The sequence below is a fragment of the Lepus europaeus genome, chromosome 20, assembly GCF_033115175.1.
Source record: "Lepus europaeus isolate LE1 chromosome 20, mLepTim1.pri, whole genome shotgun sequence".
Classification (NCBI taxonomy): domain Eukaryota; kingdom Metazoa; phylum Chordata; class Mammalia; order Lagomorpha; family Leporidae; genus Lepus; species Lepus europaeus.
This window is the reverse complement of record NC_084846.1, coordinates 9,379,997-9,398,868: the sequence shown is the minus strand read 5'-3', so window position 1 is coordinate 9,398,868 and position 18,872 is coordinate 9,379,997. Positions and strand designations below refer to the sequence as shown.

The 18,872-nt window shown below is 54.4% G+C and overlaps 1 protein-coding gene across 1 annotated transcript in view; it reads left to right on the top strand.

Moving 5' to 3' along the window:
* CACNA1A (calcium voltage-gated channel subunit alpha1 A) overlaps positions 1-18,872 on the top strand; it is a 137,175-nt gene that overhangs the window by 22,181 nt on the left and 96,122 nt on the right. Inside the window, exon 3 of the mRNA XM_062179518.1 lies at positions 18,515-18,606. Coding sequence (XP_062035502.1) covers positions 18,515-18,606 — 92 coding nt within the window. The remainder of the gene's footprint in view (positions 1-18,514; positions 18,607-18,872) is intronic.

Genomic DNA, 18,872 nt, shown 5'->3' with positions numbered 1-18,872 from the left:
CTGGAAGAGGAGCAACCGGGACAGAATCTGGCGCTCCTACCGGGACTAGAACCTGGGGTGCCAGTGCCACAAGGCGGAGGATTAACCTAGTGAGCTGCGGCGCCAGCCTGCACTGTTTTTTTGTTTTTGTTTTTGTTTATTGTTTATTTGAAAGAGTTACACAGAGAGAGAAGGAGAGGGAGAGAGAGAGAGAGAGAGAAAGAGAGAGAGAGAGAGAGAGAGAGAGAGATCTTCCATCCACTTCCATCGGAAGTGGAGCAGCCAGGACTCAAACTGGCACTCATATGGGATGCCAGCACCACAGGTGGTGGCTTACCCACTATGCCACAGCACTGGCCCCAGTAGCAGCTCTTTTTAAAGAGTATTTCTGGAGCATACCCCATATTGGAGGGCCTGGGTTCAAGTCCCAGCTCTTCAAAAGATCCCAGCTCCCTGCTAACATACACCCAAGGAGGCACCAGGTGAGGGCTCAAGTACTGGGCCCCTGCCACCCACGTGGGAGACTTCTGACTCCTGGCTCCAGCCTGGCCCAGCCCTGCCTGTTGCAGGCATCTGGGGAGTGAAACTGTGGATGGAAGATATCTCTCTTTCTCTCTCTCTCTCTCCCATCCTTTCAAATAGTTAAAATTTTCTCACATGTTTAAAGAGTGCACCTGTGAAGGGTGCATGAGGAGACATGGAGTGTTACCTCATAGGGAAAGTGGAATTAAGGTTTGTTTTCTTTGTGTTTTAAAAAGATTGATTTTACTTATTCGCAATCCAGAGCAACAGGGCGAGAGGAAGAGGCAGAGAGGTCTTCCATCCACTAGTTCCCTCCCCCCAAATGGCTGCAACTGGCCAAGGCTGAGCCAGGCTGAAGCCAGGAGACAGGAGCTCCATCCGGATCTCCCACATGGTGGGTGCAGGGACCCAAGCAGCTGAGCCGTCGCCTGCTGCTTTCCTAGGCACATCAGCAGGGAGTGGCTGGGAAACATCGGACAGAACGTGAGCTGGTGCTACCCTGGGCTGCCGGCATGACAGAGAGCAGCTTACACCCACCTCGCCACAGTTTGCTCTACGATGGAAGAGCTAACAGCAGGTCTTGCGCTGCTGGGACTAACCCAGTGCAGAAGGAATCCTTGAAGACACCTGAGAAGAAGGCTGGGGTGGGCGGGGGGAGGACTTCTCTCCGTGGAAATGGGAGGATGATGTTGGGTGTAGAAGGGGGTCTTTGTCAACTTTCTGTTGTTATAATCAGATCCCTGAGGCTAGGTCTTTTATAGAGAATACCGGTTTGCCTAAGGTATGGTTTCGGAGGCTGGGAAGACCAAGGGCGTGGCACAGGGGTCTGGCAAAAGCTTGGCGATGCATCCCACGTGCCAGAGAGTGCCACGTCGTGAGACAGAGCAGGTGCGCAGTCTCAGGTTTCTCTCCTGCTTCTTAGGAAGCCACCCCCCTCCTCATGACCTCAGCTCATCCTCGACCCCTTCCCAAAGCTCTGCCTGCGAATGCCATTGACACATGAATGAATCTGGGGGTCTGTTTGCAACATATGGCCTTCTGGGGGGTGGACACTGCACCCACAGCCACGTGGGAGGTTTCCCTTCAGATAGAGAGGCGCACACTCACGTCATCCACAGAGATCAGAGGGGAGGTGCTGGGCGGGCGGCCGTGCTGCGGAGCCGGAAGCAAGTGTGGTTGTGGGTGCTTGTGGGCATCTGGCCTCTTGCTCCTCTGTCTTACAGGGTATCAGGGACTAGCTCATGAAACACACACTGCGACTTACTCTAACTGTGGCACGGTGACTTTGGACCAGGGACTGTGCCAGACACCAGAATGGCCAAGGCTTGGCACATGGAGCACCTGCTCTGCTTATACTTCGGGTCCAATGGAAGACACCACACACACACACTCATACACACACAGACATAGAGAAACACACACACATACACACACCGAGGAACACACACACAGACACGGAGAAACACACACATACACACAAGGAGAAACACACACATACACACACGGAGAAACACACACACACGGAGGAACACACACATACACACACGGAGAAACACACACGGAGGAACACACACATACACACATGGAGAAACACACACATACACACATGGATAAACACACACATACACACACAGAGAAACACACACGGAGGAACACACACATACACACACGGAGAAACACACACACGGAGGAACACACACATACACACACCGAGGAACACACACGGAGGAACACACACATACACACATGGAGAAACACACACATACACACACATGGATAAACACACACATACACACATGGAGAAACACACACGGAGGAACACACACATACACACACAGAGAGAAACACACATACACACACATGGAGAAACACACAGAGGAACACACACAGAGAAACACACATACACACATGGAGAAACACACACAGAAAAACACAGAGATGCACACATACAGAGATACACATATACACACATGTACATTTATACATACATAATACACACATACACATAGTTACATGGAGATAAACACATACCACACATACACACACTCATACACATATACATACAGAGACACATGGAGATGCACAACACACAGACACACAGATGCACACACAATACAGATGCAGAGACACACAGAGATACACATACATGTGTACACATGCATGCATAATACATGTGTATATGTATTCACACGGAGATATACACATAGCATTCATACACACATACACATACATATATATACATACACATGCGTACACACACACACCATGCACACACACACACTACTGTGTTAAAGAGCCAACAGTAATGGTATTGATCTGCTGTGTCCCCTCCTGCACCCCGTCTTCCTCCTGGCTTTAAAGTCTTTTGCACCTGCCCAGTACCCCAGCGCTCACGTTAGCCCACACCTTCCCAGAATCCTACCTTACCCCATGACCCCCACCCAAAGCAAAGACCCGAAGAGTCAGGATTGTATCAATGGACCAGTCTCCATGGCAACAGCCATGAATGAGCCAAGCAAGGTAGCCTTGGAGATGGTGTGAATGAAAGGCGGCCCGTTGCCACGGCGATGGGTTGAATGGAAAGCCCCCCCACCCCCGCCAGCAGAGACACGTCACGGAGCTGGAACACTCGGCGTGAAGTCGGTGTGTCTATTTTCAACCCCGAGTTACAAAAATACATTTTCAGAAAGCTCACGATCCCTCTTGTTCCTCCTCCTGCCTCTCACCCTATTCTTTACCCCGTAGCCCAGAGCACACTCCTGTATCCCCAGGTATCCTCAGAAGGTCCCTTCCTCGGCCGAGGTGCTTCCTCTTCGGCCAACCACCCTCTTGCCTTTGCGGGCCAGCAGTGTCCTCCAAAGCCTTTGTTTGATGGAAGACCCTGGGCCCCAGAAGCTGGGAACCAGGTCGGCCTGCGTCTGTGAGAACTAGCTTGTTGGGTAGACCAGGTCTCCACCAAGGACCTGTCCTCCCACCTCGCGCTCTCGACGTGGCGCCATCTGCTCCCTGGTGCTGGTGGGCAGATGGACACGTGCTTAGCAGAAGCACTTGGAAGAAAGTGATAAGGGGCTGGCACGCACGGCCTTGGACAGGATCTTGGAAGAAGTCTGAGTTCCTGAAACTTAGCCAAGCGCCTTCTACTGCTTGGGGGAGTATGGGGCCATTCATTGCCTCTATTTTTTTTTAAAGATTTTATCTATTTATTTGGGAGGTAGAGTTACAGAGAGAGGGAGAGACGGAGAAAAAGGTCTTCCATCCACTGGTTCACTCCCCAAATGGCCACAATGGCTGGAGCTGGGCCAATCCAAAGCCAGGAAACAGGAGCTTCTTCCAGGTCTCCCACACAAGTGCAGGGGCCCAAGGACTTGGGCCATCTTCTTCTAGATTCCCAGGCCATAGCAGAGAGCTGGATTGGAAGACGAGCAGCCAGGACTTGAACTGGTGCCCTTATGGGATGCTGGCGCCACAGGCAGAGGATTAACCTAACTGTGCCATGGCGCTGGCCCCTTGTTCAACTCTATGGAAGCACTGTTGTAGCAAGGAGCTAGAACTTAACTCAAACATCTGTTAAATGAGCTCTGATGTGTCTGCCCTGGACTGAAATTACTATTATCCCATTTCACCCATGCAACAAGCCCATGAGGTGGGTTCTGTCACATACCCATTTCACAGATGGAGAAACAGGAGTTGCTACCTCCAAGGTATGTTGTCAGGTGACAACAGCACGTTTTGGAATTAGCAGTTAGCAGGGCTTATGAGAGCAATGGCTATCCCTGGAAAATTCCAGAAGAAGTGAACGATGGCGTTCGCCTCAGCCTCACTGCCGCAGATGTAGGGGTCAGTGCAGAGGGAAACTTGACTTCCCGTGGTAACTGGTTTGAGTCCTGAATTCGGTGCCATCTACACAGGTACACCTCCATAAAACCGAGCAGAAAATGCTCATTGAGCACCCACCGTGAGCCAGGGATGCCCAGATTCTAGAGAAACGTGGAAGAACAAAATATTTTATTGATAAGGAGAAGGAGAGAAGTTAAGGGATGCCTGGGATTCTGAGCCAGGCAGGCTGAGGGCAAGATCTAGAGAGGAAACCATGGGACTGGAGCCGTGTGCACAAGCCTACTGGCGTGCACTCGTGTGTGTGTTGCATGTGAGTAGCATGTGCACGCGTATGGGTGCATGCATGTACTGATGTGTTGTGTGCGCACCTGTGGGAGGTTGTGTGTGCACACGCGTGAGGCTGTGTGTTGGGAGAAGAAGCAGCAAGAATCAAAGCTACAGAAAGTGGACAGGGGCTCGACCTCATTTCTTGGGGTCTGGGCTTTCAAGGGGACCTGGAAGGGTATTATGTAGAGACAGCTCTGGCTGACGCATGGCAGCGTGGATTACCCGTGTGTGTTGGGGACTCCTGCTGCCTCACTACAAAGATGCTCTCCCAACACCATAGTGAGAGGCCGGTGGGGAAGCAGAGCTCCTGCCAAGCTGGCTGGGCTCACTCTGAGGCTGAACCATGGACGCCGTGTGCCCGCAGACCCTGAATCGGGGGCAGTGGTTAAAACGCCACTTGGGACACTGGCATCCCTCTACCAGAGGGTCTGAGTTCGAGTCCTGGCTCCGCCTCCTGAGTCCAGCTGGGAAGCCAGCAGTGATGACTTAAGTACTCGGGTTCCTGCTGTCCACGTGGGAGACTCGGATGGAGCGCCTGTCTCCTGGCTTCAGTCTGCCCCAGCCCTGGTTTTTTGGGGGGCATTTGAGGCATGGGGTGAACCAGTGGGTGGAAGATCTCTTTGTCTCTTTGCCTTCCAAATCAATTACAATTTGAAAACCACCAAATTCTAAATATTCCACTACTGTATGTGTATCTGTGGGGGGGCAGTGTTTGCTCCCCTAAAGTTGGTTTGTACTGAGCTATCCCAAAGTCCCCAGCAATGCTGACGCGGGTGGTGACACAGGCAGGCAGCAGGGGTGGACCCTAACTCCACCTCTTCTCAAGCTCTGTGACCCTGGACAAACCAGCATGGCACCTTCTGCCTCAGTTTCCTCATCTGTAAAACGGGACCAACAGCAGCAATGCTACATATCCCAAGCAAGCATTCCGGTCACGAGGTGGACGAGGGGACCAGCTCCATCTTTTGCAAAAGCTGTGTGACTTGGGGCAGGCTCCCCGACCTCTCTTGTTCCAGCCGCTCAGCGGGGAGTAGACTTCCCTGAATGGAGAGAATTGGTTGGAATAGCTGGCTTGCAGCCTGACTCCTTGTAAGTGCTCATAAGCAGAGGAGATTACTGATAGCAATAATGCCATCTTCCTCATTGTCGTCATCATCAACACTCCTGCCACTCAGGGCCTCTCGCTCCCCTCCCTGCTGTGGTGCCCGTTTCTGGGGAGTAGCCCCCCACACACACACCCAGTCCCCTTCGCACTCCGACCTGGCCCTGGGGACTGTTTAGCTCATTTCTGGAAAGCCCTTTGGAGCTGTCCACGTTTGCCATCTGGAAACATCGCTGGGCTTGGGCTGATGCCGGAACCTTCCTCCTGGCACGCAGAGGGGGTGCACCCTGCCCATCTCAGCTCTCTTCTGTTCCATTGTGGGGGGTGCAGCCTGGGCCCCCTTGCCATTTCCGGTTTTCTGCTGTGGTGGCGGGGGTGGGGGGTGAGGGGGTTGTCTTCCCAACGGGGCACCTGCGGACACAGCCCCAGCACAGGGGCTCGCATGTTCACAGCACGACTCATGGTGCCACTTGGGCTGCCTGCATCCCATACTGCAGTGCCTGGGCTTTCAGTCTCAGCTCCTCTTCAGAGTCCAGCTCCCTGTGCACGCGCACCTGGGAGGCAGCAGGTGATGGCCCAAGGGCTTGGGTCCCTGCCGCCCACATGAGATATGTGGACGGAGCTCCTGGCTTCGGTCCAACCCAGCCCTGGCTGTTGCAGGCATTTGAGGAATGAACCAGTGGATGAGAATCTATGTCTCTCTCTCTCTCCCTCTCTGTCTCTGTCTCAAAAAAAAAATTTAAAAAGAGAGGTTGAATTTTGCATGGGTGTTTCACCGTAGTAGGAAAAAGCTCTCATACACCAGGCTCGCCAACGTGCACTATTTCATAAAATCAGTGAGCATGATGGCGGCAAGCTACTGAACTCACGGCTCAGCCATCCACATCCAGGACTGCAGGGGTTGATCCGGCTGAAAAGTGACAAAGGACAGTGACATTATAAGCTCTTCAGGGGCCGGTGCTGTGGTACAGTGGGTTAAAGCTCCAGCCTGCAGCGCTGGCATCCCATATGGGTGCCAGTTCGAGTCTCAGCTGCTCCTCTTCCAATCCAGCTCTCTGCTATGGCCTGGGACAGCAGTGGAAGATGGCCCAAGTCCTTGGCCCCTGCACCTGCGTGGGAGACCTGGAGGAAGCTCCTGGCTCCTGGCTTCAGATCAGATCAGCTCTGGTCATTGTGGTCATTTGGGGAGTAAACCAGCAGAATAGAAGACCTCTCCCTCTCTCTCTCTCTCTCTCTCTCTCTCTCTCTCTCTCTGGTTCTACCTCTCTCTGTAACTCTGTCTTTCAAATCAATAAAACAATTCTTTAGAAAATTATAAGCTCTTCAAAGAGAAGGGTTTGCATAGCAGAGGGTTCAGGACAGGTAATTGTTGAAAGCTCTTGAGAACCTTTTTTAAAGATTGGTTTTCTGCACATGAAAGGAAGGGTGACAGACAGCAGGGGAGACAGAGAGATCTGGTTCACTCCCCAAATGCCCACAGCAGCTAAGGCAAGACCATGTGGGAGCCAAGAGCCTGAAGCTCCATCCGGGTCTCCCACACGGGCGGCAGGGACCCAAGTGCTTTGTCCGTTCTCCGCTGCCTCCCAGGTGGCTTCAGCAGGGAGCTGAATCGGACGCCGGGAGTGGGTGTCCCAAGCGGCAGCTCAGGACGGTGCACCACGAAGCCGGTCCCAAGCCCTTGAGAATCTGAAGATAAAAACCATGTTGGAATTTCACCCTCCAGCGGTGAGAGGTGAAGCGTGCAATGTGACTTGTCGCTGTTTGACAGAGGAAATTGCATGCCTGGGTGCACACATAAACACACACACACACACTGAGACACACAAAGACACACACTCACACACTCACACACCCAGATACACCCAGACACACACTCACACACACACACCCAGATACACCCAGACACACAGAGACACACACGCACACACACTCACACACACACTCTCACACACGCACACACCCAGATACACCCAGACACACGCACACACACCCAGACACACACACTCATACACACACACTCTCTCACACACACACCCAGATACACCCAGACACACAGAGACACACACGCACACACACTCATACACACACTCTCTCACACACACACACCCAGACACACAGAGACACACACGCACACACACTCATACACACACACTCTCACACACACACACCCCGACACAGCCTCACTGCTCAGAGAGGCCCAGGCCATCTCATCAACCTGACTGATGGCCTCGTTTGGTGGGGGCGGAGGCGGCCCTTGGACAGGACACGCGTTCTGAGCTTTTCTTTCATTGACAAGTGCCGCTCCCAGCGGGCGCTCACCGCCACGTCTTTGCAGCGCTGTGTGCTCCTTTCTTAATGGCGGGGCGTTCGGCATGTGCCAGTCCTTTCTGAGTGGCACTCGGTGACAGTGTGTGGTTGTGGGGTACACTGTGACATTTCCATGCGTCACGACTGGAGCGGGGTGATCCGTGTATCCACAGCTTCACACACCTATCGTTTCTTTGTGTTGGGAACACTCAACATCCTCCACCAGCTATTTTGAAATATCCAATTCAAAGCAAACTATTCTCTTCAAGGAGAGGAAAACTAACTCCCTCCCCCAGGCTACGCAGAGCCAAGGCTGAGCCCCCCCGCCTGGCCCTAGACACCGCGGTGGGGCTGCCTTGTCCCTGAGCTGCCCCTCCCCCAATTCTGGAATCGTCTACCCTTGCTCCCCATGGACCAGAGGCAATATGGCACCTGTGCACCTGCTATCTCACGATTCATCATGGTAGTGAACCTGCTGTGGCTTGGAGAAAGCAAGAAAGAAGCTTTGTGAGGCTGGGCACTCGTGCAACTTTGCAAGAAGCCACCGGGCAGCCTTGGGCTTTACTGAGTTTTGTTGTTTTTTTTTTTGGGGGGGGGGTGGTTTTTTTTTTTTTTTCCTTCTCATTTTTGAATACTGACTTGTGCTGACTCACCTCTCCAAGCCAGGCAGGAGGGAGGAAGTCAGGATTTTCTCATTGACCGTCTTCTTGCGTGAGTGACTCAGCTGTGACTCACATTTTAATTAATGGAGGGGAAAAAGCTGATGAGTCCTAAGGCCAGCGTCCAGGCACGCATCACTCCAGGCCGGTTATAATAATAGTGATAATACCCGGGAAAAAGTGGGTGCCCTGAATCCAACCAGAGCTCGCTTCCCTGAGCCCTCCGTGTTCCAGGTTCCCAGTGGGACTCCCTGAACCAGGGCAGCTAGTCCAAGCGCTGAGTAGCGTTTTGGTGCAGAGGTAGGCTGAGAGAGACAGATCTAAGCCTCCAGGGACGGCGGGAGGATCACGGGAAGCCAGTATTGTTCCCTGAGCTAGTCCTTGGCAACAATCCCAGGCACCAGCCCTGCCACCTTCCCACCTTGGGGCTGTAGCCCTTGCTTGTGTGTGTGTGTGAGAGTGTGTGTGTGTGTGTGTGTAGACCAGAAAATAAGAAAAGTTGCCCACATCAGGAACAGCACTGGCATGCGGTGGGTGTTGGTGCTGGGTGCTTTGCAGGGGTCACATGACCGCCCTGGCGCCACCCATCCAAAGACATCCACAGGAAATGGAGGCCTGGCAGCTTGCCCCACAGAGGCACGCAGGAAGGAGATGACCCAGCAGGGTGTAGACCCAGCCCCTTCCCCACTCCCAGAGCCAGAAACGCCGTCTGTTCACCTCTCTGTGTGTCAGCTGGGGCAGGGAATCGATGCTGACAGCTCACTCAGGAAGTCCTCAGCTAGAGCCTCGTCGTGTGCTGGGTCCTACTGATGACGCTGGGACTCTCCGTGGTCCAGAGGGGAAAACCAGGAAGCTGACACTGTAGCTCTGGGAGTGTGTCAGTGGCTGGGTCCGAGTTCCCCGTGGGGGCCGTCGCTGTGCTGTAGTGGACTAAGCCTCTGCTTGCAGTGCTGGCATCCCATAGGGACACTGGTTCGAGTCCCGGCTGCTCCACTTCTGATCCAGCTCTCTGCTGTGGCCTGGGACAGCAGTGGAAGATGGCCCAAGTCCTTGGGCCCCTGCACCTGCATGGGAGACCCAGAAGAAACTCCTGGCTTCGGATCGGTGCAGCTCTGGTTATTGTGGCCATTTGGGGAGTGAACCAGTGGATGGAAGACCTCTTTCTCTCCATCTCTCTTTCTCTCTCTTCTCTCTCTCTCCCTCTCTCTGTGGTCCCACCTCTCAAATAGTAGATGGAGCTAAAAAAAAAAAAAAAGTTTCCTGCTGCCCTAACAGAGACCCCCCCCCCCCATGTGTGCCAGAGGTCTCCAAGGAGATGACGGAAAATGCCCATCATGAAAAAAAAGTGATGGGTAGATTTCAAAGATTTTTTTAAAAGATCTATTTATTTATTTGGAAGGGCAAGAGGTAGAGAGAGCGTCCATCTACTGGTTCACTCCCCAAATGGCCACAGCAGCCAGAGCTGGGTCAGACCGAAGCCAGGAGTCCGGAGCTTCTTCTGGGTCTCCCACGTGAGTGAAGGGGCCAAGGCCTTGGGCCATCTCCCACTGCTGTCCCAGGCCATAGCAGAGAGCTGGAAGAGGAGCAGCTGGGACTTGAACCGGCACCCATATGGGATGCCACAGGCAGCGGCTTTAATCACTACACCGTAGCACCAGCCCCTGACATTCTTTAACTTTTATTTGTTAAAATGAACCATCATTTAGCATTTATTTATTTTCATCTACTTGAAAGGTGGGGAGACAGAGAGAGAGAGAGAGAGAGAGAGAGACTGCTTCCATCCCCTGGGTCACTCCCCAAATGCCTGCAATGGCTGGGCTGGGCTGGGCTGGAACTAGGAGCTGAGGACTCCATACAGGTCTCCCACGTGTGTGGTAGGAACTCAACTCCTAATCCATCAGCTGCTATCTCCTACAGTAGCAGGAAACTGGGGTCAGACTTGGACCTGGGACGTGTGATGCAGGCTTCATGTTTGCTCATCAACTTGTCTTTCAGGGTGAACGTTGAAGCACAGCAGTTTAGAATGCTATAGGGGCACCCACATATCCCATATAGGAGCACTGGTTTGAGTCCCGGCTGCTCCACTTCTGATCCAGCTGCCTGCTGCTGTGCCTGGGAAAGCAGCAGAAGATGGCCCAAGTGCTTGGGTCTCTGCCACCCATGGGGAGACCTGGATGGAGCTCCTGGCTCCATAGCTTCTACATCTGACCCAGCCCTGGCTGTTGTAGCCATTTGGGAAATGAACCAGCAGATGGAAGATCCCTCTCTCTCTCTCTCTCTCTCTCTGCTTTTTGAGTACCTAAGTTCTTTTTGAAAAAATCTTATCTTTTAATTCCATTTCCATGAACTTCTTCAAAAGGTTTAATCTTTTTTATTTTATTATTTATTTATTTGAACATCAGAGTTACACACAGAGAGAAGGAGAGGCAGAGAGAGTGAGAAAAAGAGAGAAAGGGAGAGAGAGAGAGAGAGAGAGGTCTTCCATCCACAGGTTCACTCCCCAATTGGCCGCAATGGCTGGAGTTGCGCCGATCCAAAACCAGGAGCCAGGATCTTCTTCTGGGTCTCCCATGTGGGTGCAGGGGCCCAAGGACCTGGACCATCTTCTACTGCTTTCCCAGGCCATAGCAGAGAACTGGATCGGGAGTAGAGCAGCTGGGACTCGAACCAGCACCCATATGGGATGCCGGCCCTGCAGGCGGCGGTTTTACCCACTATGCCACAGCGCTGGCCCCTCATCATGGTCCCATAAGCAATAGAGGGTGACAACTTTACCCAGCATCCACATTGTATCAGGTGGATAGGTGATGCAGAGGTGGTTTTAAAGCTATGGGAGGCTGGGTGTAGGTTCTAGGCAAACACTGCCGTGTTTTCTAGAAAGAACTTGAGCTCATCTGTGCATTCTGCTATGTTCAAGGGGCCCTGGCACCAACCCCCCCCCCAACAATAGATACCATGGAATGATTGCCCTCAGACGAGAGTGAGGCATTGGGTTGGAACTGAGCTGAGCTGTGCACTAGCTGTGTGTGCTTGGGGCAGTGACTCCACCTCTCTGATCTGGAAAAACAAAGGACAGAAAGGATTAGGTTTACCTCACAGGGTCATCATGGGGATTGAACAAGTTCAAGCCCAGCAGCTCGCATGCAGCTGTGAGCCAGTTATGTTGTTTTTAAGATGGAGATTTATTTGAAAGGGCCATCTTCCGCTGCTTTCCCAGGTGCCTTAGCAGGGAGCTGGATCGGAAGCCGAGCAGCCAGCATTCGATCCAGAGCTCTGAACTATGGGATGCCGGAGCCGCAGCCCCTAGACCAGATTTGAACTCCCGTCCTCTGTGAATGAGCCGGGATCCGGGAAGTTCTCCAAGGTGCTTCCTCCTCGCCCCTCCTCACTGCCGGGCTGGGAATTCCGTTGCCAGCCCACTTTGCCCGTTGACCCCCAGAGCTCAGTCTCCACGCCCCCTGTACGATCACTCCTCTGTTTGGGAGCCCCCACCCCCACTCACCCCAAGCCCCAGCTTTGTCTTCTTCCTCCTCCTCATCTCTTGCCCTGCTGCAGACCTGGTGATGGCCAAGGTCAGGCCCGGCAGCCTCTGAACCCAGCAGCCCTCACTCCACCCCGCCCCCCGCTGTGTCTCCAGGGTGCTCCCCTGGCCCTGGGTGGGGGGCACTGCCATCCCCACCCCCACTCTCTGCCTTGCTGGGATGTTGCTGTTTCTGATCCTTTGGATTTAAGAAAACACCATGATTTAAGAGGGAGTTCAGGAGCCACCCAAAATAGAAGCCTGTCCTTGTGTACAGTCCTCCTCCGTGCAAAGGCAAACACGAGGGAAACCAGCCCCGTGTGGCCACTGAAGGAGCCTGGGAGGGCCTCTTCTGAGTGCTGAGAACTTGTGGCAAAAGGAGGGAAAGTGCAGGGGAGTAGCCCTGAGACCTGGCACCGGGTGACACCCGCCATCCAAAGCACAAACTCTGGGGGTGCTGGCAACAGTGATTAAAGCCCCCTCTTGGGGGGCTGGCGCTGTGGTGTGGTAGGTCAAGCCTCTGCCTGCAGCACCAGCATCCCATATGTGCACTGGTTTGAGTTCTGGCTGCTCCACTTCCGATCCAGCTTCCGGCTAATATACCTGGGAAAGCAGTGGAAGATGGCCCAAGTCCTTGGGCCCCTGCACCCACATGGGAGGCCCGGAGGAAGCTCCTGGCTCCTGGCTTCAGCCTGGTCCAGCCTTGACTGTTGTCCATCCACTGGTTCACTCCCCAAATGGCTGCAATGGCCGAGGCTGGGCCAGGCTGAAGCCAGGAGCAAGGAGCTTCCTCTGGGTCTCCCATGCAGGTGCAAAGGCCCAAGGACTTGGGCCATCTTCCACTGCTTTCCCAGGCCACAGCAGAGAACTGGATGGGAAGTGGAGCAGCTGGGACTCGAATCGGTGCCCATATGGGATGCCGGCCCTGCAGGTGGTGGCTTTTCCTGCCACGCCACAATGCCGGGCCCAGCATGTATTTATTTGAAAGGCAGAGTTACAGAGAGGGAGAGAGAGATGTGGCCACCGAGTGATGACATGACATCTAGCACAACGCACACGATGTACAAATAGTTGTTTGTACATCGACTATAATGTATTGTTTAGGGAATACACAATAGTGTATTGTTTAGGGAATAAAAATGATAAGGAAAAAATCTGCAGACGCTTGGGTGCGCAGTGGTTAAGCTGTTGCCTGGGACACCTGCAGTGCCAGAGTGCCTGGGTTCGAGTCTCGGCTCTGTTCCTTGCTGCTCTGCCCCCCCCCCCCCGGGAAGCAGCGAGGGGTGGGCGTGGCTTACAGCCATTTATAGGAGATTCGCACTGGGTCTGAAGGGGCCAGGTACCAGAATGTCCACTCGCACCCAATCCATGTCCACCCTGGGGCCCTGGGGGGGGGGGCGTGGCGTGGCAGAGACACCTGCCCATCGCGGCTGGGGCGTCCAAACACGGTTCTGAGTGAAAACAGAAAGCAGCGAGAATGTGTCTAACTCCATCCTGCGTATGGCGGTTAAAAATATACACGCTGAAAATAAAGCGTGCATTGTTGGAAGAACACACCCCAGGGAGACTGGATCAAACCTGACATCTGTCTGCGCGTGCGCGAGAACGCGGGCAGGAGGGAATGAATGAATGAATGAATGGGCGGGGCGTCGCACAGACCCACAGGGGAGGCCATTCTGCAGCCCGAGAAGCGCCATGAACTTGACTCTCCGTGGCTAGAAGGGAGTTGTTCCGGAAACGGTCCTCAGAGTGGGCTGAAAGGCCCGGGGCCGGGTCTCCTCCTGAACGCGGGCGCTTCTGGAGGCTAAGGTCAAGTTCAAGGCCTTAGAGTCTGCGGAGGGCGCCATCCGGCTCTAAGAGGCACCGTGTGGCTGGAGGGCGGACAGGCAGGGAAACAGCTTCCTCCTGGCAGGGTTAGCAGAGAGAGAGATGGAGAGAGAGAGAGCGCAGTCTTCCATCTGCTGGTTCATTCCCCAGATGGCCACGACTGCCCGGGCTGGGCCAGGCCAAAGCCAGGAGCCAGGAGCTCCATCCAGGTCTCCCACGTGGGTGCAGGGGCCCCAGCCCTCGGGCCATCAGTGCTGCTTTCCCAGGTGCATTCACAGGGAGCCAGATGGGAAGTGGAGCAGCCGGGACTCGAACCTGTGACCGTATGAGATGTCGGCACTGCAGGCGGCAGCTTTACCCGCTGCACCCCCCCCCCCCCCGCGCGCGCGCGCCAGTCCCAAGATGTTGAGCTGCTGATCTGAAGGGTTTGACAAGTTCGGCTAGCAGCTAGGCCAAGCAGGAGAACGGGGAGCGAGCGGGTGGCGGGAGCGCCCCCTGGTGGCAGTGTGGAGGGACAGGGACATCGGCGGAGGTCTAATCACGCATGGATTTTATTCAGCGTGTGTGCCAGGCACATAGTAGTTGCTCACGAAACCCCTGTGGAATAAATAAACGAGCGCCCCTAGCCAGGGATCTTTTCCCTCCTAACCCCATGTAGCTTAGGCGGTGGAGCCTTAGCACTGGATTCCTGGTGGTCCCTGGGTTCTGGGTTCGATGTGGTATGGACCTCCATGCATTGCTGGCTCCCACGGGTTAGCATCTCCCCCTCTGTTTGATGGGACCGCACCTGCCTAGCACCGGGCTGCAGGGCGGAGCGGTGTGAGCGGGCAAGGTCCCCGGAGTGTGGCAGTCAGCGGCGGCTATATATATACACCGCCGGGGCCTCCTTGTACCTCCCACCGCTTCTGTCCTAGTTCCAACCCTCATCACGCCAGCCCGCTCTTACGGCGCCTTCCTGGCTACTGCTCCATCACCACCAATCTGTTCTTTCAGCTGTCAGATTTATCTTCCCAGTGCCAACCCTAATAGATCCCTCCCCTGCTCCGTAACCTTACGTGACTCCTGCTGTCCACGGGGCCAGAGCCTGGCCTCCGCCATGCAGCCCACCAGGCTTCCCCCTCCCCCCGGGCGAAGCCTTCTGCCTCTAGGTGCTAGGCTCTGCTCCTGCTCCTCCTGTTCCCTTGTGGGTTCCTTCTCTCCTTCCAGGGAGGAGTACAGGAGGTAATATGTCTTGGGTGCCAACTGGGACTGCAGTGGGTATGAAAGAGATTTGAGTATCTGCCTGTTTTAAAATGTACTTCCATTTTCTTTGAAAGATCTCCCTGCTGGTTCACTCCCCCCAAAATGTGCACGACAGCCCAGGCTGGGCCAAGCCCAAAGCAGGAGCCAGGAGCTCCAGCCGGGTCTCCCACACAGGTGCAGGGGCCCAAGCACTTGGGCCATCTTCCACAGCTTTCCCAGGTGCATTAGCAGGGAGCTGGATTGGAAGTGGAGCAGCTGGGACTCAAACCGGCATCTGTGTGGGAATGGTGGCATGGCAGGCAGCACCTTAACCCCTTACATCACAACACCGGCACCTCTTGAGCATTTAAGGGTGGGACACAAAGCGGATTTCAAAGCCAAGAGTGTGCAAAATGTCTCGTGTGGGAGACTTCTCACCGATCAGCTGTGGGAATAATACAGGCGGCTCTGTATCTGCCGTCTCTACATCCCCGCCCCTCCCCCCCTGCACCGGCCCAGATTCAAGCAACCTCGGATGAAAAACCTAGTTAGATCCACAATGGTTGTGTGTGTCAGGATGGGTGCAAATGTTCTGTCCGTGTCCCTGTTCCCTAAACAACCCAGCACGCCGCCTTACCTCGGCCACCTTTGCTCTGTAGCAGGTGCTATAAATCACCTTCAAATGACCTAAAGTCTATGGGATTGTTGCAAAAAGCTTTAAGCAAATACTTTGCCAATTTATAGAAAGGACCTGAGGGTGCACAGACTGGGCGTCCTGGGTGAGGCGGGCGGGGCAGCTGTGTGTGTGCAGCCGGGAAGCTCTCTCCCACAGGTATGGATACAAATTGAAGTTGTGATTCCAATTAAGTGCAACTGTTTCTTTTTACTTTTTAAAATGTGTCCATTGGAACACTTAGAACTTTAGATACAGGGCAAGCATTTGGCCCAGCTGCTGGGACACTGCTTGGGATACGCAGGTCCCATCCCCTGTTGGAGGGCGTGGGTTTGAGTCCTGGTTCTGGTTTCCCCAGTTTTTTGCCTTTGGGCACCCGGGAAGGTGACAGTAATGGCTCAGGTTAGCTGGGCCCTTGCCACCCACGTGGGAGACCCGGGTGGAGCTCCCAGCTCCTGGCTTTGGCCTGGCTTGGCCCTGGCTGTTATGGGCATCTGGGGAATGAACTAGGGAATGAAAGATTCTCTCTCTCTCTCTCTCTCTCTCTCTTTCTCTCTCTCTCTCCCCTTTTCAAATAAAAAATAAGCATTTTAAAAAAACTTTTTGTATGCAGCTCATATTGGATTTCTGCTGGGCAGTGCAAGTCTGAACACTTTTTTAAAAAATTTATTTTATTGAAACACAGACTTACAGAGAAAGGCAGAGAGAGAGAGAGAGAGAGAGAGAGAGAGAGAGAGAGAGGTCTTCCATCCACTGGTTCACTCCCCAAATGGCTGCAATGGCCAGAGCTGCACTGATCCAAAGCCAGGAGCCAGGAGCTTCTTCCAGGTCTCCCACACAGGTGCAGGGGCCCAAGCACTTGGGCCATCTTCCACTGCTTTCCCAGGCCATAGCAGAGAGCTGGATCAGAAGTGGAGCAGCCGGGACTAGAACCAGTGTCCCTATGGGATGCTGGCGCTGCGGGTGATGACTTAACCCCTTATACCACAGGCCGGCCCAGAGATGGAATTTGAAGGACCCAGACTAATCCGGCAGTTGGAGCAGGAATTTTTAAGAAACAACAACAGAGTACCTTGAATTCAAGGCTGTGGGCCAGTGTCTCTCCCCCCACCTACTCTTACCCCTCCTCATCTAGATCCTACGTGGACATCCATCTCAGCCTGGAAATTTCATTCCCTCACTATAATTAGGGTCCTCCTGATCTGCAAGACTTCAGGTGGAGGTTAGAGCCTCCCCAGATTCCAGATTTACTCAACACAAGTTGCTGCGACCCCTTTACCCCCAGCCCCCAAGAGCTGTTGCCTCCCCAGCTCACTGTCCGAGGATACGTCACACCTGTGAGGGTTCATTCATTGTGTGCGCCTTTTCGTTGAACACGTCTGTCCTGCGTCAGCTCCGTGGGGCAGGTGCGATCTCTCCATCTGCTCTCCCCAGTGCCTGGGCTGGGTTCAGATTCATACTTGCTGATGGTGGGGCAGGGGGCAGGCCAGCCTAACAGGTGCATCTCTGCTGGGGCAGTCGGCTTGTGAGATTTAAAAAAAAAAAATAGGAAGACTGCTTGGTGTTCACTTGGGCGAGGCTTTGAAGACAATGGTTCAGGTGCAAGGTATACATCTGGGAGGGGACTCCTGGGAGTGTTGATGGGGGAGGGACATCAATGAGACAAGGAAGAGCAGGCAAGCTACCCCCACACCATGCACAAGCGAGCCCCTGGAGGACCCACACCTCAGAGCCCTCCAGACCGAGGGGTGAGGGAGCTAGGGTATTGGAACACCTGCCACCAGCCATCTTTGGTTAGGGACTTTTGCTTATTTCCTGGGCCCATCTCAGCCTTGGAGGTAGCTGTACAGAGACTGGCTGGCCAGAGGCTAAATGTGGCAAGGCCCAGAGCGTGCCCTCCGCTTACCCACAGAGCCGCCTGCTTCTCAGCACGTCTTGTCCACTGTGTGAGGCACCTGTGACCCATCCCCCTCCGTTGCCTTGTGTATGGACAGCTCACCGCAGGCCACACGCACCTCTGGGAAAGCAAGCAGGTGTGGGAGAGGCCCCTGGCCCCCCTGCAACCTCTTGAGATCTCCGGACAGGGTCGACGTAGCAAGAGCAGCTGTGGACGGTTCACCTCACCTACTGCCGTGATGCTACCCAAGGGCTGACCCTTCTGCGACCTTAAACTTGAACTTGGTCCCCTCTAGGGCAGATGTCGGCTGCTCTTCCCTCTTCCCATTCTATAGGAGGCCAGCAGGGCAGGGGTTGGAACCCATGCATCTTGCTAGTTTAGACACAGCACAAATCCCAGGGGGTCCCGGGGGTCCCCGACACCACCCCTCTCCCCCCACCCCTCAGGAAAGTGCGCACCTGCTCCAAGTCTCCGTCAGTCACCTTCTATCCCATGAGGTGCAGATACGGTTCTGCAGGTAACAAAACGGACACCCAGCAGAGGAAGAGGACGAGGAGGAGGAAGGAGGAGCCTCCGGCGGCCCCGCCCACCTGTCTGCTGACCCTGACACCCACCCTCTGTCTCCCATTCTGCCTTCTTCCAGCATCTTGGCGACAGTTGGGACAGAGTTTGACCTTCGGACACTGAGAGCAGTGCGGGTGCTGCGGCCGCTCAAGCTGGTGTCTGGAATCCCAAGTGCGTGAGTCTCGCATCCCAGCAAGGGATTTGCTCGGGGGTCCCAGGGAGGGGGGCCTTTGGTTTCCCCACCCCCACCCCCTCAGCCTATATCAGGGCAGTCTCTCCTTTTCAGGGGAGCCCCCAGGAAGCCAGCCAGGAGCCTGGTGCATTTATTGAGCACCTGCTGTCTACCAGCCATGATCTCATTCACCTCTCACCACCCTGGGGCTGAAAAACTGGAGGAGGGTCCCATGGTCGAGAAGTGGCAGAACCAAGAGTTAGCG